The 21,547-nt window shown below is 51.8% G+C and overlaps 1 protein-coding gene and 1 pseudogene across 1 annotated transcript; one reads left to right on the top strand and one right to left on the bottom strand.

The window, feature by feature from the left end:
* Nucleotides 1-9,483: 9,483 nt before the first annotated feature.
* On the bottom strand, nucleotides 9,484-11,922 carry LRRC3C (leucine rich repeat containing 3C). The gene is made up of 2 exons (XM_029210895.1): nucleotides 11,853-11,922; nucleotides 9,484-10,285 (listed from the first exon to the last, which is right to left on the bottom strand). Exons 1-2 carry the CDS (start codon nucleotides 11,870-11,872, stop codon nucleotides 9,484-9,486), a joined length of 822 nt encoding a protein of 273 aa, XP_029066728.1. The 5' UTR covers nucleotides 11,873-11,922.
* A 1,128-nt stretch (nucleotides 11,923-13,050) lies between these two features.
* Nucleotides 13,051-14,735, top strand: LOC114889696 (annotated as a pseudogene).
* Nucleotides 14,736-21,547: the final 6,812 nt, after the last annotated feature.

Below are 21,547 nucleotides of genomic sequence, written 5' to 3'. Positions count from 1 at the left end.
TCACTCAGAACTTCCAGCACGTAGAGGATGTATCCAGCCAGTATGGAACTGAGTTTGCTATAGAAGTCTCCTGTAGTCATTCGAGGACCGAGTAACCAGGCCCGCCCCTCGGACTCCCAGAACCTCTGGCTTGTTAAAATCCAGGGCCCCATCCACCTGGCAGAGAGATGGGAAGTGATCAGCTAGATACTCCTGCAGTTAGTGAGACAGAAAGCTCCCCGACGGAGAGGGAGCAGGTCTCCCCACTCAGAGTGAGGATTCCCTCAGGGCAGGAGCCTAGTCTCTCTCCCTTAGCATAAAGAATCCTCCCTCGAGTGGACGTGCTGGCTGAGATCTCCCCGGAGGAGGCCAGTCACGCTCCATCCAACCTGCATCTGGCCCCTGCAACCCGTAGCCCCGCCCCAGGCCGCCCACTCCCGCCCCCAGCTATGTTAAGCCCCACCCCTCGCTCCCGTAGCCCCGCCTTCACCATCCGGCCCCGCCCCCGCGGCGGACAGTCTAGCCATCACCAGTTTAGCCCCGCTCCCAGGGACCCCCGCCAGCCGTTTAAGCCCCGCCTCTCGCCCTCTCAGTCCTGCAGTCACCACTCCAGCGTGCTCCGGAACTCCCTCATCACCCCGCCCCCAGCCTCCCGCAATCTCGCCCACTCCGTCCCGGCCCCGCCCCCAGGAGCCCCGGCCCCGCCCCCAGGAGCCCCGGCCCCGCCCCCGCCGTGTCCCACAGCTCCTGCAGCCTCCGCCCCTGGCCCAGCAGCGCCGATCCTTCCCTCAGCCCGGCGGTCTGCTGTTCGGGGTCAGGCCCTTCAGCACCAGCAGCTCCTCCTCCACCTAAGCCAGTAGCTCCCGAAACCTCTTGGGCTCCCGGGGGACCGGCTCAGGCCCAGACAGAGCTATGAGGACAGGACAGTGGTGACTAGGACCCTACTTTGCTCCGTCTGCCTTCACATAACTTCACCCAGAGGGTCCCCCCACCCCCAGGCACAGAGGCCCCCTTCTGAGGCTTGGTGTCCTGTGTTTCCCTCAAGTACCCCTCCCCAGGGAAAGAGGATCGGGGCAGGGTCTGGTGTAGGGTGACGGGGGAGCTCAGCTCCTTACAGTATTTTTTGATGGACGTTGAGGACCCTGCAGAGGGGAAAGGGACTCCACGGGTGACTGTGACCGAAGAAGGAGGACTGAGAGCCCTAAAGGAAGAGGCGTCCTCCTGACCGCTGGTGCAGCCCGGGGTGGGTTCAGCCTCATCCTGCCTAGAAGAGCCTGGTGGAGCCTGGGGCAGGGGGAGGATGCACTTAAAGGCCCAGGAAACCCGTGGCTGGGATGCCTGTCATCACTGCATTCTGAGAGACCCCTCTGCATCCCACCCACCACCACCCCAGGGTTTTGAGAAAGGGTTCTGGGCTTGAATTCCTCACTTGACCGGTTTCTTTCCTTTGCTGGAGAAGGGGGATCTTTGTGTCCCTCTCGCCTTCTGAGACTTTGTCCCCCCTTCCCCAGCCCCCATCACATTATGGGATGTGGAGGGAAGAAGAGTCCTTCAGCTTCTCTCACCTTCGGAGGGGAACAGCTTCAGGTTCTGGTCCTTGAATGGGAGGATGTCTGTGAGGGCTCAGAAATGGGGCACTGGCTGTCACTGACTCCCTACTCCTCCTTGCCTTTCCTGGCCAGCTCGCCTCACCACACATACCCACATAGTGTGGTCTCCGAGAGGGGAGGAGTGGTGAGAGGTGTATGCTTTAGGGAGCTGCACAGAAAGTGTTGGAAGGGCCTGAGGCAGGGGCTGGGGTCATCAGTTGGTTTGGGGGGCAGAGCCTAAAGAGGAATGGAAGACCCCCACCGCCCAGATTTCAGCCCTGAGACTGGGGGACCAACCCTGGGCTGTCTGCCTCCCCTCCTCTCCTTCACATTCACCCGGCTTCCATCCAGGGCACCCCCCTGCTCTACCCAGTGACTACTGCTTGGGGTAGGCTGATGGTGGTGTTGGGACTGAGAGAGCCCTGGGGAAAGACAGGTCGTCAAAGGGCAGGTGGTGGTGGGGGAAGATGGAAGAGAAATGAAGAGAGGGGAACTTGGCAGAGGGAGGTGAGAACTCTGGCAGGGGCTGGAGCTGTGAGGGAAAAGCACCCGCTGGAGTCTCAAAGCCTGGGGTTTGCTCACAGATTGCCCACTGAGTAGCTGGTGAGCCAATGGACTTTTCTGAGGTAGTTTCCTAAACATGTGAGATGGGGATTGCAATAGCAAGTAGCCTACCTATCTCATGTGAAATAATAGATGGAAAAATCCTTAGAAAAGAGAAGAGCGGTATTATAAAAGATGAAGACGCCATTATTAGGGGAAATGGATGAGAGGCAGGTATGGACGGGAGAGAGGTACATTAGGATGCCCTAATGATGGGCAAGGATGCAGGGGAGATTCAAGGGCTGTGGGAGGGAAGGAGTGGGGACAAGCGTGTGTATGGATGGGGTGGGGCATGGAAAGCATCTTGGAGGTTCCCAACTCTGAATCCAGCAGCAGTGAGGAGGGGGATGGAATGGCCCCTCCAGTCTCGCTCCCCTCCTCCAGGGTGGCTTCCCTCAGCATCTCACAGCCTCGGTCACCATGTACAGACAGGTTTTCCCCATGCTCCTGAAGCTTCTTAGCTTCTTGTGCTGCGGGGGTGGAGCTGGCTCTGAGTGGGTGGGGCTCTCTTCCGATCCATGTCCAGCTCCCTTAGTGGCACCCCTAGGTCTACCCTTCCCTCAGCCCATTCCCTTGGAAGGAAGCGTGTGTGTGTGTGTGTGTGTGTGTGTGTCTCAGAGGGACAGGGGACCTGTGGGTTCTAGTCTTGCTTCTTCCCTGACTCCCTGTGTGACCTTGGACAACTCACCATCCCTCTCTGGGCCTTTTTGTAAAGTGAAGACCCCTGCCATCTCTGATAGCCTGAACCCTGCTGGGTGGGGGCATGCCCCTTGGTGCCAGCCCCCTTGGCTGGCCTGGCATCCTCAACCTGCCTCCCCACCTCACTCAGCAGCTCACCCCTTCTTAGGTTTTCCAGATCATTCACAATGCTGAGGTTTTGGATGTCCATGGAATTTTGACATTTGCTGCTGACTGTGACAGAGATATTCACCAGGAGCCCTACGACTGCAGTCTTGGTGATCTTGGAGTCTTTTCTTGGTTCTCCAGGACAGACACCATGCCATTGTGCTTGTTCCCATACATCCTTTGAGAGAACCTTCCCTGATGGCTTGACTCTGCATGATAAATTGCCCCGACCCCTAAAATGAATGAAAATTGAGTGCTGACTTCAGACATTAGTTTTAGTGTGGGGACTTGAGTTTTTTGTTTGTTTGTTTGTTTGTTTTGCGGTACGCAGGCCTCTCACTGTTGTGGCCTCTCCCGTTGCGGAGCACAGGCTCCGGAACCGCAGGCTCAGCGGCCATGGCTCACGGGCCCAGCCGCTCCGCGGCACGTGGGATCCTCCCGGACCGGGGCATGAACCCGCGTCACCTGCATCGGCAGGCGGACTCTCAACCACTGCGCCACCAGGGAAGCCCTTTTGTTTTTTTTTTAAAACTTCTAAAAGAGGAAGAGAGTAATCGTCATAAGTGCAGAAATGAGTGTTGTGACTGGGAGAAGATAAGCTGGATTTTCCAGGGACCTGAGGCAGGTGTGTGGGTGTGGTGGTGATTGTGGGACATTAATCGGGGACAGAGAGACAAGAACAGAGAAGGGCCATGATGTGCTGAATCAGGTGCTGGAGAGCCATCTTCACCCATTCAAAGGGCTGTCGTTTCCGGGGGAGACTGGGCTGCTCTGCACAGCCTCAGGGCAGATCTTGGTCCCGTGGAGGAAGGAACAAGGAGGCAGCCCTGGCAGAACAAGGATTTTTCCAATAGTCTTTCTGCATTATTTACTTCTGCCCTCATAGGAGGGAAACTTTCTCAAATGCATCACGGGCTCCCTGTCCCTGAAAGTGGACACTCTGAGATTTGACCTTTTTTGCAGGTAACTCAAAGTCAGTGAGATTAATAGTATACATTTTGCCAACATCCATAGGCCCCTTAGAGGCGGGGAGGATAATTTGTCCACACAGGGTCATTTAGAAGACACTACATGTAAATTGGTGCAGCCACTATGGAAAACAGTACGGAGTTCATCAAAAAACTAAAAATAGAGTTGCCATATGATCCAGCAATCCCACTCCTGGGCATATACCTGAAGAAAACTGTAATTTGAAGAGATACATGAACCCCAATGTTTATTGCAGCACTATTTACAATAGCCAAGACATGGAAACAACCTCAATGTCCATCAATAGATGAATGGATAAAGAAGATGTGGTACATATATACAGTGGAATACTACTCGGCCATAAAAAAGAATGAAATGAAATAATGCCATTTGCAGCAACATGGATGGACCTAGAGATTATTGTACTAAGTCAGAAAGAGAAAGACAAATATCATATGACATCACTTATATGTGGAACCTAAAATATGACACAAATGAACTTATCTCCAAAATAAAAACAGACTCACAGACATAGAGAACAGACTTGTGGTTGCCAAGGAGGAGGAGGGGTGGGGGAGAGATGCATCAGGAGTTTGGGATTAGCAGATGCAGATTATTATATATAAAATAGATAAACAACAAGGTCCTACTGTATAGCACAGGAAACTGTATTCAATATCCTGTAATAAACCATAATGGCCAAGAATATGGAAAACAATGTAGGTACTTCCTTGGCGGTCCAGTGGCTAAGACTCCATGCTCCCAATGCAGGGGGCCCGGCTTTGATCCCTGGTCAGCGAACTAGATCCTACATGCCGCAACTAAGAGTTTGCATGCCACAACTAAAGATACTGCATGCTGCAACTAAAAAGATCCCACGTGCCGCAACTAAGACCCGGCACAGCCAAATAAATAAATATTAAAAAACCAAAAAGAATGTATATACATGTATAACTGAGTCACTTTGCTGTACACCAGAAACTATCAAAACATTGTAAGTCAACTATACTTCAATAAAATAAATTTTAAAAAAGAAGACATTACAGGGCCCTACTGCATTGCTTTTTGAGTTCTTAAAAATACCTTTAGTAAGGTCTCTCCCTGCTGTCAGGCTGTTGATAATCCCTGCTATTATTCTATCTGTAGTGAACTTTTTTCCTACTTCAAATATAGTGCTTCTAACCTGTTGTATCAAGGAAACCATAGTTCCAAAATTATTAGAACTCTATGTAAAATAAGATTTTAAAACATAGGCAAAATAAATGGGTTCTGAGTGAGTGCTCCTGTGAACAAAGTATCTGAGCCTTTGCTTTAGATGCCCCTTCTGGGCTCACGTGGCCCCTGCGCCCACCTCTGTCGCCCAGGCTGTCATCACTAACTGTCAGGTCTTCCAAGGATGGGCACCACAATTTCCTTATCTTTGAATCTGCAGCACCTGGTATGTAGTAGTAACTCAATAAATGTTTGTTGAACGAGCCAGTGGACTTCTGGTGGCATGCGCTTTGGCAGCTAAGATGCCTTGCTCTGTCTGCTTGGTTTTCTGCCTTCCTGGTTTGGGAAATCATGCCTTACAGGCAACCGAGGTTGCTGATAACAGGACCCCAGAGAAACGAGGGGAAACTGTTTCTGGTTGGAACTCCCCATAGTCTAATGGGGGAGGTACTTGGAAGAAGCTGCCTGGGTTCTCCTGGTTTTGATACTGACACCCCTCATTCAGGGTTGCACTTGGAATGTCTGCACAGGAGCCCAGGACAGGAAGGGTGGGGCACTACTTCTTAACGGCCTCCCTCAGCTCCCTTGTACTCGGTTTGTTCTCTCTCCACTTCCTTTAGTAGATAACTAGGCTTTGTACGTGCTTCAGTCTCTGTGTCTGGGGGATGTCTTGGTCTCACCAGCATCAGAGCTCTCCAAAGAGAAAGGACCCTATTTCTTCCATTAGTCTGGGGGTTCCCTGAGAGATAGGGTCATAGCTCTCCTCCTCAGACTGGGGCTCCCTGAGGGCAGCATCTGCTTCCTCTGCTGCTCCAGAAGCTGGTGGTGGAAGGGCTGAGTGAGGGACTCTCCTCTCCTCCCACCTCCACCCACAGACCACCGGCTCCAGGGTGCTGCCCATGGATGACAAGCCGGGATCTGCCTTCCTGGGTTCTTGCATCAGAGCTGGACCAGGCGTGTAGCTGGGCTCTCTTGGTAGCTGGCAGCCTTTTTTTTTTTTTTTTTGGCTGTGTTGGGTCTTCGTTGCTGCGCACGGGCTTTCTCTAGTTGTAGCGAGCGGGGGCTACGCTTCGTTGCGGTGTGCGGGCTTCTCATTGCAGTGGCTCCTCTCGTGGCGGAGCATGGGCTCTAGGCGCACGGGCTTCCGTAATTGTAGCACGTGGGCTCAGTAGTTGTGGCTCACAGGCTCTAGAGCACAGGCTCAGTAGTTGTGGCGCACGGGCTTAGCTGCTCCGCGGCATGTGGGATCTTCCTGGACCAGGGCTCGAACCCGTGTCTCCTGCATCGGCAGGCGGATTCTTACCCAGTGCTCCACCAGGGAAGCAGCTTTGTTCCTGGCTCCAGCACATCCCGATGGGAGAGGTTGGTCTTGACATAACGTGTCCCCCTTTCCTCTGTACCAGACAGAATGTCCAGAAGCAGGCAACCAAAACGAGGCCATCCAGCTGCCTTGCCAGGGCCCACGTGGCGTCTCGGAACACTGGTTCTATGATCACTGGTCTCCGGCAGAGATAAGGATGGGGCTGAAACAACTTATGCCACCCCTTCCTGCCTGCCCAGAGGACAAGCACAACCCAGAGGCCAGGGTGCTGATGGTAGGGCTTAGGGGTTCAGTAACTGTTGTCCTAGCAGGAGCTTCTCTGAGGCTGTGGCGGCCCCACTTTGCCCAGTCTCCTGTGATGGGCTGAGCTGAAGTTACTGCGTTGGACACCCCCCTCACACCAAGTTCTGACTCAGAGACCCCAACTGGCTCGGGTGAAGAGGTCTCTCCCTGGGGAGGAGAGCCAGTGAAGCACCTGTCTGCCACCTCCCTACCCTGCCCCCCCATATTTTGCCCCACTTGTCCTCCCTCTCCTTTCCCTCCTGTCCTAGCTCCAGAGAGGGAAAGAAATTTGAGCCAGAGGGGAGCCATAATGATAACTGGTGGGACGTTTATTATCCAGGGCTCCAGGACCCCTCCTGATCTGGGCTCCAAGCAAAGCTTCCCTCCCTGGATCCTTTCCCATCCTGAACTTACCTCTGAGCATTGGGGTTAGGGGTGACGGTAGGGGAACCCACTCTCTGCAGACCTTAAAGATGCTATCTCCGCTGCTCAGGATGACAGGAATTTGAATGAACCTCCAGGAATGGGCATCAACGATAGGGACACGGTGCCCCACCCGACCCCCACCCTCCCACCCCCATGGGTCTCCACAATCTATTTCCCAGAACCTAGGGAGATGAGTCCCAGCCTGATTCCAGAAGGGGGTGGGTGAGCAGAGTGGGACAGATTCTGATAGCGGCAGGGGAGGGAGTGACAGAGGGTTTGATAGGGATGGGGCCAGGATTCTAAGGCCCAGGCCAGGATGTGGCTGGGTGGACGGTCAAAGGTACAGACTGAAACTTCCCACATCCAAATTCTTTCCTCCATCCCTGAGCACCTCTGGAAATGAAGAGGGAGGCCCATGAGAAAAGAAGATGGGGGGCTGTCCCATGTTCTTCTGAGATGAGTCAAGTTGAGGTTTCCTGGATGAGGTGAGGAAGCTCAGCGTTGGAGTGGTGGGAAGAGCCTCAGGGATCAAGAGAGGAGGGGGCAGGGCTGGAAAGGAGACAGGGAAGTCAGGATGGGTCAGAGGGACTAGGGGAGGTGACTGGATTCCTCTTTGCCACTCCTTGAGTGGCCTCCTAGTCTGCCCCAGGCTCTGCTCTAAGTTGGGTGGAACCCTGGTTCAGTGGTTCTTATCTTCAGTTTCTACTACGGGTTCCAAGAGCTTTCCCAAAGTGGCTGTTTCCTCCATGGAAGCCACATGATGAACCACCCTCACAGGGGCAAGGGGCCGGGAGTGTTGGCCCCTTTGGGTCCCTTGAAAAGCCTATTTGGTGATAGGGATGTCTCATATGGCCCCCTCCTTCAGCCAACCTGGTCTCTGCCCTCCCCCTCTGCCCAGGAATTCTTTTACTAACTTTGGGCACATCTAGTTTCTCCCTACCCCTTGCTCAGACTCCCGCTAAGAGAAGGGACAGACAGTTAAGAGAGTACCGGCTCCCTCTTCCTTTGCTTCCTGTGCACCCCGAGCAGGCTGGAGACTGATGCCTGGGCTTTGGCCTCCTTCCCTCCTCCCTTGTTGTCCTCCCTCCACGTCCCCTTCCATTCCCCATCCTTCTTCCATTCCATCATCATTAATGCATAGGCCCTGGCATGCCTGGCAGACAGGCTCTGGTGTCAGGAGCTGGGAGGTAGCATGGGAGAAAGGAGCTGGCACCCAGCCCAGTGGGAGCACCCGCACCAAAGGGGTGGTGGAGGTAGCAGAGAAGGCCTCAACACCCTCCCACTCCGCACTGTGGGGCCACATGTGTTCAACAAACTGAATGATAAGAAAGAGATCGGGGCATTAATAAAGGGGCTTTATTGGATTGTCCAGTGATGTTCTGGGGATGGGAAACCTCCCCACCTCCCTTCCAGCTCTCTAGTGACCCATCCCCAGCTCAGGCAGTGCAGAAAGTTCTTCTCCGCCAAGGGAAAAGGTTCAGGAAGCCCTTCTGGGTAAAAAGGAGAGAGCAGAGAGATAGGGAATCTCTGGAAAAGGAAGCAGGGAACCCTAAGCCAGGGGGTCACAATAGAAGGTACAGGGAGAAGAGCCTGGCGCCGTGAGAGAGGCAAGAAGCATGGGGCAGGGGGCGAGGAGGGGAGCTTTTCAGCAGAGGCGGCGGGAGAAGAGAGGAAGAGCCCACGGGGTCCTTTCTGACCTCACTGCCAGCTTGGTCCCGCCATCCCCTTGCCCCTCTATGCGTCCTCTTCTCCAGCCCCCAGATACGTCCTGCCGCTGCTCAGACATTCGAAGTTGTTTTACATCTTCTTCGTCTTGGTCCACCATCTTTCAGCTGGGGGCCTCCCTCTTCTGCCCAAAGCCCCCCTCATTCTTGCAGAGTCAGTTCAAACATCCATACGGCGCAGGCTTTGAGATCACCTCCGCCACGCTCTCAAGCTGCCTGCTCCTACCTCCAAGTGGGCATACGTGGCCATCTACCACCGTTCTCTGTTCTGGGGTCCCCCCATAACTGTGGACTTAGAAGCTCTGGGTCTGAGTCTAGCACAACCCGGACCCAGAGTCGGCATCAAAACTCCCAGGCACCAAAGATGGTGCTGGTGGAGTGAGAGAGATCAGGTGTTTCGGGGAGACAGAGGAGGAAGGAGGTGGAATTGGGGGTGGGAAGGGGCTGCAGAGGAGGCAGAGGGGGTGGGAGGAGAGGAGAGGGCATAGGAGCAGGGGTGTGGGGTGCAGGGTCGGAAGAGTAGCCCTGGTCATCAGACCATGGTGCTGAGGGTAGAGGAGTCCTCAGAGTGCACAGGCAGCGCGGGGGCCCGCTTGAGGGGACGTCGGGTCCCATCCCGGTTCTCCCACACATACTGGGCCAGATAAGCCACCACCAGCACCAGCCAGCCCCCCATGGTGACCAGCAGGGCCACGTCGGTGCTGTGCCGGGCCCCGCCCTGCCCCGTCCCACACAGCTCTTCCTCCTCGACCAACGGCAGGAACTCCTGCCCCACGAGGTCTGATCGGGCTCCCGGGCCACAGACGATGCCCGTCTCAGTGCCTGGTGCCAGCCTCACCCGCTGAAGCACCTCCTGCAGGGCACAGTCGCAGCGCCACGGGTTGGCAGACAGATTCACTTGGATCTGCAGCCCCACAAAGGCCTCCACGGGCACCGAGGCCAGCTGGTTGGCAGAGAGGTCGAGGTGGCGCAGCGTCCCCGCCAGGCCCTGGAAAGCGGCCCCTGAGACGTGAGCAAGGACATTATGGGATAGATCCAGCTCCTCCAGGACAGGCAGGTGCTGGAAGGCCCCAGCCGGCACGGACGCCAGCTGGTTGGCATCCAGGTAGAGCTTGCGGGTGTCGTTAGGGATGCCGGTGGGCACAGCCCTCAGGCCTGCCTGGCTGCAGCGGAATGTCCGCTCCCCAGCTTCTTCTGCCACGTAGCAGCCCTGGGGAGCCAGCCGGGGGCTGGACGCAGTCCCCCCTGTGCCTATCACCAGCAGCAGGGACAGGAGGTGACCAGCTGGTGGGAGCATGGCCACAGATTGGCATAGTCCTGGAGTGAAGTAGGATCTGGGGAAGAAAAAGCCCCGTAAATGAAGAATGAATCCAGAGAATTCCATTCCCACGGCCAGCATTCTCTTCCTGAAGTCCCCCTGTGGATTCCTTTTGGGCCGAGACCTCTCCTTTGGGAGCTCTCCTCAGGCCTGGGTGGCTTTTTTGCTTCTTTGGGGTCCAAGACTCCTTATTGGGCCCTTTGAGTAGAGGGTCCCCTGGGCCTGAGACTCTTCTAGGGTCTCTTTGATTCTGGAAGGCTAATCTATGAAGTCTCTTGGTCCAAAGCCCTACTGGTCATTCTGGGTCTGGGGGCTTCTCAGTGTCTGCTTCTGCTCATGTATTGATTTCCTTCATTGGAATACAGGCTTTTCCTGCCAGCCTACCTGGATGGCTGCCAGGTGGGCCAGGTAGGCCCCAGAGAGCCCGATCAGCAACAGGGCTTTGCAGCATCCAGCTAGGCTAGGTGATTCAGGCCCCAGCTTCCGTACCCATTCACCCTTTCTCCTGGAACGTCCGCCCCTCTGCCCGTCCCGGCTTTGTCCTCTCCGCCCCACTCTTCCTCCCTGTCCTCTCCTTCCTCCTCCCAGCCTCTCACCCCTGTTGGTGGGAGAGCCTTCTCCTGCGCTGCCGTCTCCCCGGAAGTAGCCTCCCTGCTGCTCGGCTCTGGAGACCCGGTTCCTCCTCCAGAAGCCTTGCTCGCTCGCTTGTAGCTGCTGGAAGTTGGGGGCTGGGGCCCAAGAGTGTTGGGTTTCCTGGCATATGACTCCAGGCCCCAGGTGTCAGATACCTGAGCCATGGCCTGGCCAGGCGATGCCAAGAGAGGGCAGATCCCGGACCCTGATGAGCTCTGCCTTGGGAAGACTGGGCCCCAATTCCATTCCCTGCCTCAGGCTCCCCTTCCAAGGCCTTGACATGCTATCCTCCATCCTTCCTCTCCCAGCTGGGGCTGAAACTCTGCCTCTTAGAACCTCTGCCCTCTGCCCAGAGCCTGGCTGAGCAGAGGGATCCCTGCTTGGCAGGCTTGGGGGGCAGAACTGGGGTGGGCCCCCTCTCACATCCACTGTCTCCTGAACTCATCTCCCTTCAGCTCCATACCTCCCTTCTGCCCTCCTACAGTGCACCGTCTCCCATGGTGAACAAACTTTCCTCAGCCTTTTCCTTGGAAAACTTGTCTCTCTCTCTGCAGAGGACCTCATCTCCTGGCTCCTCGCAGGGTACCCGACCTCCTTGCCTGGCAGGGGGCGCTGCGTTAGTTCTCTGCACTGTTGGTAGACGGCCCCTCAAGGAGTTGGAAGGGGTTCTTCAAGGTTTCTGAAGTCCAGTACGGTCATCTACAAGTTTTCACGCTGATTTTCTGTTCTGGATTGGAGCTGACTCAGATTCTCTTAGTTTGCTGGGGCCTTGAGCTCCCAAGTTGGTACTGTTAACTCTCCTTCAGGCCCGGGAGCCAAGGAGGGCTTGTACGACTTATTCCCCAGGGTCTTTTGATCCCTACCATCACGTGCATCCATGCCACCCCATCACACCACCCTTTTTTAATGTAAGGGAAGGGAACAGAAAACTGGGTGTCACAGAGATTTGCACAAAGGAGACTGAAGTCATACGCTGTGGAGACCTTTCTGAGAAGGAAAACCTTGCTGGATTTTGTAAGAGGCTATGGGTGACCAGGATCCGACAACAGAAGTGAGGGCCCAGTGCAAAATGAAAATGTGGGGCTCCTTTATTCAAAACTGTTAAGAATTTCAAGACAGCAACAACAGCACATCGTAAAACCAGGTGCAGGGCCCTTCTGAATGCAGGGCGTGAGGCCCTGTGGGACTGCACAGGTCGCAGGCCGCTGAAGCTGGCCCTGTAGGTGACCTTTGGACGAGCAATTTCAGACGCGTGATGGAAGCCAGAATCAGAGGGTAGGATACTGGATGATGTTATCTGTGGGCATGTATTTACCACTGACTCATTCTGGTGACATCAACAGGGTCACTTCTCAGACTCCCATTTGTCCAAGGAATCAGATAACACACACTTTTTACATCTGGGCAGGAGAAGTGAACATTTTGTCTGTGGTTGCTTGCTAGTTAGGCCAGGCACTCCGCCACTGAATACTTGGGAGTCCATTTTGGGATTGGGCCTGAAAGCAGAAGAGGAAGCACATGGAAGCCCACCCCTCCCACTGCTCTCGCGTCACACTGGGCAGGGGCTTTAACTAAGACACAAGAGGTGACTTATCTCCTTCTCCGACTAGGCCAGCTACCAGGAAAGAGTGGGACTGGGGTTTCCAGCCCAGCAGCTGCTGGAGAAGTAGGAAGTCTGCTCACCTAGGAGGGTCCAGCTGGCTCATGGACGTGGTGCACTGAGGGTGGTTAAGTGCAGTGCTCAGTAGAGAAGGGAGAACAGAGAGGAGGGAGGAACCACACTCAGGACGGTGCACAGTGCAGACTGGGGGTTGACAAGGTTGGAGCAGAAGTTCTTCCCTGCCATTCATTCATTCATCCATTCGTTCAGTGAGGGTTTCCTGTGAGCCCCATGTTATAAGTAGTACTGTGCTCAAGATTCAGCCCCTGTTCTGAGGGTCTCAGATGGCTGTGGTTAACCCAGTGGTTCACCCAGTCTGCACATTAGAATCACTTGGGGGAGCTTCTAAAATTAGTTATGCTTGGGTTTACCTGGACCAATTTAGTTAAAATCTCTGTGGGTGGGGTCTAGGCCCTGGTGCATTTTAAAAAGCTCCCCAGGTATTTCTAACCTGCAGCCTGAGTTAAGAACTGCCGGTCTAGACAAGTACTGGTGGCGGGGATGCTAACAGCATCTGCCTGGCCCCCTCCGTCATGTCCAAGGCTGAGGAGGCCAAGAAGCTGGCAGGCCGTGCAGCGGTGGAGAACCACGTGAGGAATAACCAAGTGCTGGGAATTGGGAATGGTTCTACAGTTGTCCACGCTGTGCAGCAAATAGCTGAAAGGGTGAAACAAGAGAATCTGAACCCCGTCTGTATTCCCACTTCCTTCCAGGCCCGTCAGCTCATCCTGCAGTGTGGCTGAACTCTCGGTGACCTGGACCGACACCCAGAGACTGACCTCACCATCGATGGTGCTGATGAAGTAGATGTTGATCTCAATCTCATCAAGGGCAGTAGAGGCTGCCTGACTCAGGAGAAAATTGTGGCTGGCAATGCCAGTTGCTTCATCGTGATCACCAATTTCAGGAAAGATTCAAAGAACCTCAGGGAATCAGTAGCACAAGGGGAACCCCCATCAAGGTCATCCCGATGGCCTATGTCCCAGTGAGCCGAGCTGTGACCCAGAAGTTTGGGGGCGTGATTGAACTTCGAATGGCCATCAACAAGGCAGATCCCTTGGTGATGGATAACAGTGAGTCCCCTGTTATCCATATGAACAGAACTCATATGAATGAGTTCCGTTCTGAGAACGCATTCATATGTCCAATTTGTTCATAAGTCCAACAAAGTTAGCCTAGGTACCAATTAACACAATCGGCTATATAGTACTGTACTGTAATAGGTTTATAATACTTTCATACAAATAATACATAAAAAACAAACACAAAAATTAAAGAAAACGTTTTTAATCTTACAGTACAGTACCTTGAAAAGTACAGTAGTATGGTACAACAGCTGGCATACAGGGGCTGCATCGAGTGAACAGGCAAGAAGAGTTACAGACTGGAGGAGGGAGAGGAGGTGGGAGATGGTAGAGCTGAAGGATCGTCAACAATAGGAGATGGAGGGCAAGCTGCAATTCCACTCATGCCTGATGTCGATGGCACAGGTTCTGATTCCTTGCTGGATTCAATTCTATCTACCCTCTTGAAAAAATGATCCAGTGATGTCTGGGTAGTAGCTCTTTTTTTCTCATCATAGATGACATGGTAGCACTGGATTGCATCCTGAACGGCAGCTGCAACCTTCGTGAACCTTTCTACGTTCGGGTCTTGTGCTTCAAAACTAACAGTGCCTCCTCAAATAAAAAAAATTCCCTTGCCATTTCTTGCATCCCGACTCTCTTCGGTTCTTTAGGTACTTCTTCCTCTTGTCTCTCTTTGTCCTTTCTCTGGGCCTCCAATTCCACCAGGTCTTCATTAGTGAGCTCCTCATGTTGCATAGCAACAGCACTGTACAGTAAAGTACACAAAAGCACAGCAACTTGCAAAGGATGCACGCGTGTGACAATGTGCGCCAGACATGTGAACTAACTTGCGTGACTGGACACGTGAACGCACGTTCGCATCTTTGAAAGTTCGCAACTTGAAGGTTCGTATGTAGGGGACTTACAGTAATGGGAATTTTATCCTGGACTGGAAGTTTGACGGGGTCCACAAATGGAGTGAAGGGAACACAGCTATCAAAATGATCCCAGGTGTGGTGGACACGGGCCTGTTGATCAGCATGGCGGAGAGAGTCTACTTTGGGAAGCAGGACGGCTCGGTGAACATGAGGGAGAAGCCTTTCTAAAGTGGCCCTGCAGGAGTGGAGTGTGTTCCCCTCACGTCCCCAGCCCACCGCCGAGGCGGACATGCCTCTCCAGGAGCCTTTGCCTTAAAGTATCTGTGCCATGTAGACAGCTTGGCAGGGTGGGGGGTTGAAGGTTAAATCCTGTCCTCTGAGTTATTGTTATTAAATGTCTTTTTTAAAAAGAGAAATACAAACAAACATATATATTTTTGCTGTTAAAATACTCAGTTTTTTTTATAAAGTAGAACTTGATTTCATGTTGTATATGAACCATTTACCAAAAGAAAGGAGGACTGTCTTTTAAACTTTTAACTTGAGGCTGCTGGTTAAGCTTCTGAATATTGGGTTTGCTGAGAGATGTAAATCAAACTTTTCTTTAAATTGGTGAAATGAAGGGCGCAGCCAGCAGTGATTCCCTGATGCCTTACTGGAAACACTGGATTTGTTTACTTTTCTGCCACACTGTTTTGTTTTCAGTTTTTGTTGCGATTATGCACAACATGTTTTAAGATGTGAATTACAAAAGTCTGGTGAGTGTAGTGGCGTGGCACTCGTGATGCAGAGTGTGTAAACTATCGAGGGAAAATGTGGGAGCTCTTTTGCTGAGATGAGGGGGTTCGTTCAGACCCCTCTTGTTGGAAGCCATTGGTCAGGAATACTTGCCACTGCTGCCAACCTACTGCTGTGAGCAGCCTTTCAAAGACTGTGTTTTTGTTGTTAATATGTTTTTCGTTCCCTTATTACTCAGCCATAGAAAGGAAAGAAGTTGGGTCATTTGTAGCGATGTGGTTGAATCTAGAGTCTGTCATACAGAGTGCAGTAAGTCAGAAAGAGAAAAACAAATATCGTATATTAACGCATATATGTGGAACCTAGAAAAATGGTATAGATGAACCTATTTGCGGGGCAGGAAAAGAGATGCAGATGTAGAGAACGGACTTGTGGACACAGGGGGTGATGGTGAGGGTGGGACGAATTGAGGGAGTAGCATTGACATATATACATTACCATGTGTAAAATAGATAGCTAGTGGGAAACTACTGTATAGCACAGGGAGATCAGCTCTATGTTCTGTGATGACCTAGAGGGGTGGGATGGGAGGAGGGAGGTCCAAGAGGGAGGGGATATATATATACATACATATAGCTGATTCACTTTGTTCTACAGCAGAAACTAACACAACATCGTAAAGTAATTATACTCCAATAAAAAAAATAAAATATGTAAAGCAATTATACCCCAATAAAGATGTTTAAAAAAAAAATAAAATAAAATAAAAAAATTTTTGTTCCTTTATTGTTAGTTGCATGGCATCAGAAGTTGTTACCTCTTTATGTTGTTTGAGGGCTGAAGTAAAACAGTGTGGTGCCATTTTGAAAGAATAAAAAAAAAAGAACTGCCAGTCTAGAGGGAGACATGGATGTGTGGACACACGTCTGCACAGTGCCTTTAATGTGATGTCTGCCAGAGCCAATGTGTGAAGCCCAGAGCTGTGAAGCCCAGAGAGAGGTTAAGTCACTGTGGCAGAATCTGCTGGTGTTGTCGGGGGAGGGGGGGGGGCGACATTTTAACCTCTACCCAATTAGGGCTTTTCAGGTGGGCTTGGGAGTTAAAGTACCATAAAACAGATGAACAGTAGAAAAGCGTACACATTTATATGTCTTGGAGGGGGAGGGATAAATTGGGGATTTGGGACTAACAGATACACATTACTATATACAAAAAAGATAAACAACAAGGTCCTACTGTAAAGTCCTACTGTGTGTGTAACTGATTCACTTTGCTGTGCACCTGAAACACTGTAAATCAACTTGACTTCAATGGGACTTCCCTGGCGGTCCAGTGGTTAGGACTCTGCGTTTCCACTGCAGGGGGGCCCGGGTTCCATCCCTGGTCGGGGAACTAAGATGCTGCAAGGTGTGTGGCGCGGCCAAAAAAAACAATCAACTATACTTAAACTAAAACATTTTTTAAAAATTTTATATTAATGACACGGGAGCCCTCATAAGGAAATGAAGACCTAGGGAAGTGGTAAAACATTAATACTTTTATACTAGTTGAATAAAGAGCAGTGATTGTAGCGAAGTGACTAAAATATACGGGGAGCTTAAAGGAAGGGAAAAACTATTTTAACAAGACCTGTTTGTACAGAATTCTCTTGGCTTTGATTCTCCATTGAAAAATGTTTCTTTTCTCCCCATACAGGGAGGGCATCTTTCACATGGGGGTTTGGTCTCCCGTTTTCTGGAAGAAAAGGGGAGATTAGAATGCTCTTCTTGCATCTGCTCAAAATAATCCTTAAGCCCAAGTGGCATATTTTGAGGTGGTGTATTTTTTTTTGAATAAATTTATTTTATTTTTGGCTGTGTTGGGTCTTCGTTGCTGCGCGTGGGCTTTTCTCTAGTTACGGCGAGCGGGGGCTACTCTTTGTTGCTGCGCGTGGGCTTCTCACTGCAGTGGCTTCTCTTGTTGTGGAGCACGGGCTCTAGGTGCGTGGGCTTGCAGTAGTTGTAGCGCACGGGTTTAGTTGCTCCGCGGGGTATAGGATCTTCCCCGACCAGGGCTCGAACCTGTGTCCCCTGCATTGGCAGGCGGCTTCTTAACCACTGCGCCGCCAGGGAAGCCCCTGGGGTGATGTATTCCGCCACCCTCCAGTATCCATTCTCAAGCGCCTTCCTTGATAACACACACTGTTTTGGGAGTAGCAATGTGCTCCGTCCCTCATGACAGAGCTGATTGATTGGTCCTCTCAGTTTGTCAGAAATCTCGTCCACTTTCCCAGACACCTTGGCAGCTGGGCGTGGTCCACTGTGATCAGTGACGTCTAAACAGAAGTCTGCTAAAGGGGTTTCTAGGACAGTCTTTGATTTGCTCATAAAAGAGGGTGGTTTGGGCCCTCCCCTTCTCCGTACAGCTTTCTTCAGGCTTTGAAGGGTCAACTACAGTCTTTTGTGACCTTGAGGCAGCAAAGCCGAAAGGAAAGGTGAAGCGTATCACTGAGACATTGGCCTGGATATTGCTGAGCTGCTCAACCGACACAGGCAACTGCCCACCTCTGGACTCACTATGTGAGAAAAATAATCTCCTGCTTCTTTCAGTGCTTCTCAACTTGGCTGCACATTTGAATATGGGAGGTTTTGAAAATTACGGATGCCTGGGTCCACCTCAGAGATTCTGATTAAATTGATCTGGCATGTGTACAGTGATGGGACTTTTTAAAGATCCTTAAGAGATTCTGATGGCAACCTAGGGTCACAAAAATTCCTTTGCTTGGGTTTTCTGTTGCTTTTAACTGAGAGCATTCCTACCTGATACACTAACTTTTCCAGGATGTTAGGGAAGGCTTTACCAAGGAGTAGCATTTGAGCTGGGTCTTTAAGGCTCGGTTCATCAGATGAAGCAGCAGAGTATGTGCAGGGTCAAGGGAGCATGAGAAGGCTTGGCTTCTCCTAGACAGTAGAGCAGAAGGGGTGGTGTCAAAGGCTGCAGTTAAAGTGGAAAGGGACCAGATCCTTGTGGTCTTATACACCATGTAAGATTTAGGACTTGGTTCTATGGCTGATGGATTGACGGTTATTTTTTTTTAATAAATTTATTTATTTATTTTTGACTGCATTGGGTCTTTGTTGCTGCGTGCAGGCTTCTCACTGCAGTGGCTTCTCCCGTTGCAGAGCATGGGCTCTGCGCCACCAGGGAAGCCCGATTGAAGGGTTTTAAAATTACCTTTGATATTTGGATCACGTTGCTGGCTGTGTGAGGGATGTATTGGTGGAAGAGAGACCAGTTGCTGCAACAGTCCAGGTGGGAGGTGATGAGGGCCTGGGTGGACGCCAGAGCATGGGACTGAAGGAGCTATGCCTGGTGGAGCCCAAGATCATCAGACATTTGTGCCACTGGGCACATCCCTTCCCAATTCCCTTGGGCCTTCGATTCTCTGGACCTCATGGCCTCTGAGATCCCTGCCAGCCTGACGTTCAATGTGTCTATGATGGTGGGACACGGAAGAGGCTGAGGCACGTCAGGGCCTGGCTCCCAAGTTCAGGGTCCCAGAAAGTAGGTCCTTCAGGCCCCCACCCTGGGCTGACTGAGTCTTCCTCCAAGGGGAGTAACTCCATGCCCCAAAGATGTGACCTTGGAAGGAAGTTCAGCAGGCTTCTAGGACCCTATCTGCCTGACGTTGGAAGATCCAGCATGGGTAGGGGGGGGTCAAAAGGAAAGCAGGAGGGCTGGCTACTTTACCCATCATGTCAGCCAGGGACCCATCTAACGTCAGTGTCCTAGGCAGTGTGGGCTGGAGGGGCAGCAAAGGCCTCTGCCATTCCTGTTCCTTGCGGAAACTGACAAGGGTGTCTACACCTCCTGCTCCCATCCTCCGATGTACTCTCTCATTTGTTCAACGCACACCTCCTGGGCTTCTGAGGCACTGGGGATGCAGAGAGAAGTAGGACAGCCCCCAGACAATGGTGAAGATGGATGTGAGCACAAACACAGCCCCCTGATAGCCTAGGGTGGGCTCTAGTTGAGGTGTTTGCAGGTGTCGGAGGAGCCTAGAGGAGAAGCAGTGGATTCTGTTTGGACAGTTGGGGAAGGCTTCACAGAGAAGGTGACAGGTGAGGGGTGGCCTTGCGGGACAAGTAGGAGTCTACCAGATGGACAAAGGCATTGTAGGCTGAGACACGAGCAAGAAAGGGTAAGGTGTGTTCTGAGAATGGTTAGGGGCTTGGTGTGACTGTAGTTTGGGATGTATGGGTCTATTACCTCCTTCAGCTAATGTTCACTGAGGACTCAGTATATGCAGGAAATGCAAATATGAGTAAGAAATATGAAGCAGGCAGCCTCCAGGGGAAGCGGACGTGTAACAGGTAACTTCAATACAGCACCCTCAGTGTAGGAGAGAAGTCTTTTTTTTTTTTTAATATTATTTATTTATTTACTTATTTTTTTTAATTTTTGACTGTGTTGGGTCTTCGATTCTGTGCGAGGGCTTTCTCTAGTTGGGGCGAGCGGGGGCCACTCTTCATCGCGGTGCGCGGGCCTCTCACTATCGCGGCCTCTCTCGTTGCGGAGCACAGGCTCCAGACGCGCAGGCTCAGTAGTTGCGGCTCACGGGCCCAGCCGCTCCGCGGCATGTGGGATCTTCCCAGACCGGGGCTCGAACCCGTGTCCCCCGCATTAGCAGGCAGATTCTCAACCACTGCGCCACCAGGGAAGCCCAGGAGAGAAGTCTTTACGAGGCACCTGTGGAAACATGAGGGACTCATGGTTGGAGGAGTGTTTGTGTCCAGGATTGACTTTGGGGAGAAATGCCACTGCTAGTTGTGTGACCCTCAGCAAAATATTTAAACTCACTGTGAGGCAGTTTCCTCATTTGTAAAGTGGAGACAATAAAAACACTTACTTTGCAGGGCCGTTTTAAAGCTTAAGAGAGCTTATGTACGTAAAAGCCTTTGCCCAGTGCCTGGAACACAGCAAACGCTCATAATGTTGGCTGTGATTGTCACTGAAGGAGGAGCTGTGTTAGGAAGAGGAGGAAGCTGATCTGGGGCAGTGACCGCCCAGAATTTCTAAAGAGGTGAGGCCTGCTAAGGGTAGTAATGCGATTGGAAGGATGTGAGGGGAGCTTTTCCTGAAGCTACTGTTTTTATATCCATTGCCCTTTTGATCTGTAATATTTACAGTTTTCTAAACTGGTTTTATTTCATGAGAGAAAATCTCAATTGTCTGTATCAGAGAATATGCAGATTGAGGGGTTCCTAAAGAACAGGCCGCTCTTGGTTCCCAGAGGGAGGTTCTGGTTCTCTGGCCTTGGCTCTGGCCCTGGAGGCCCTGGCAGCCTTGACTCTTTCCCTCTGCAGCCCAAAATAGCTAACCACAGGGCTGGGCGAGGGGAGGAGAGCGGAGTGCCCACTGGCAATGCTGCCCGTCCTGACACCTCCTCCTGTTTCTCATCAGCTTGGTAGCTCTCAGTGCTCTGTCTGCTCAGCATCACTGCCCCCTCCCTTCTGCCGCCACTACACGCCCATGGTACCCCCACCCAAATAAAAACAACTGCCAATGAAATAAACAGCTCCTTGCTTCGTCGCACTTGCTCTGGGTGTGACCTCAAAACCTCCCCTTCGGGAAGTGGGGAGGTGAGGTGGGGGGAGCCGGAGGGTAGCAGGAATGAATTGGAGCGGAGTAGGAGGTGGCAAGAATGGAGGGGTGCCATTCATTCCCCCAGGAGTCAGAAGAAGGGGCTCTGTTTCTTGATGCCCCACCTCCTCACTTCCCACCACTACCATCACCCCAGGAATGTACTCCCAGCTTATTACCCTGCCCGTGTTTGCTATCTTGGCCCACACAGTGTATCTGTGGCAAGCAGAGGCCACACCACCCTGCCAGATGGAAATACCCCAAGGCTGGGAACACGTCTACTTGAGCAGACTAAGGAGCTCCCAGAGGGCAGGGAGAGCCTGCAAAGGTGACTCACTCTGTTTTAAAAACACAAACAGTTTTCATAAAAAATTTAAAACGAATAATCTCACATTACACAAAGTTTGAAACTAGAGAATGAAAAAGATCACCCCCAAACCCTCCATCCTAACACAAGATCTGTTTTTATTTTATTGAATTTCCACAGCCTAGTAAAGTAGATGCTCAAATATCACTCAAATGTGGAACGGATTAACAAAAGTTGATACATATATAGAGTACTCGCTATGTGCCAGGAATTTTTCTAAATGCTTCACACTTAATGACCCATTTAATCTTCACAACAACATGAGGTGGGTATCACCATGATCATCAACATCCTTCATTTTTAGGAACTGCAG

This window comes from Monodon monoceros, unplaced genomic scaffold (assembly GCF_005190385.1).
Source record: "Monodon monoceros isolate NGI ecotype Baffin Bay Population unplaced genomic scaffold, NGI_Narwhal_1 Super_Scaffold_9, whole genome shotgun sequence".
Taxonomy (NCBI): Eukaryota; Metazoa; Chordata; class Mammalia; order Artiodactyla; family Monodontidae; genus Monodon; species Monodon monoceros.
This window is presented reverse-complemented; position numbering and strand designations above follow the sequence as displayed.

Coding starts and splice junctions, on each gene's coding strand:
- LRRC3C (XM_029210895.1), bottom strand. CDS start 11,872: ATGACTTCAGTCTCCTTTGT. Junction 10,286..11,852: donor ATGACTTCAGTCTCCTTTGT/GCAAATCTCTGT, acceptor TTTCTTCCCCAG/ATCCTACTTCACTCCAGGAC.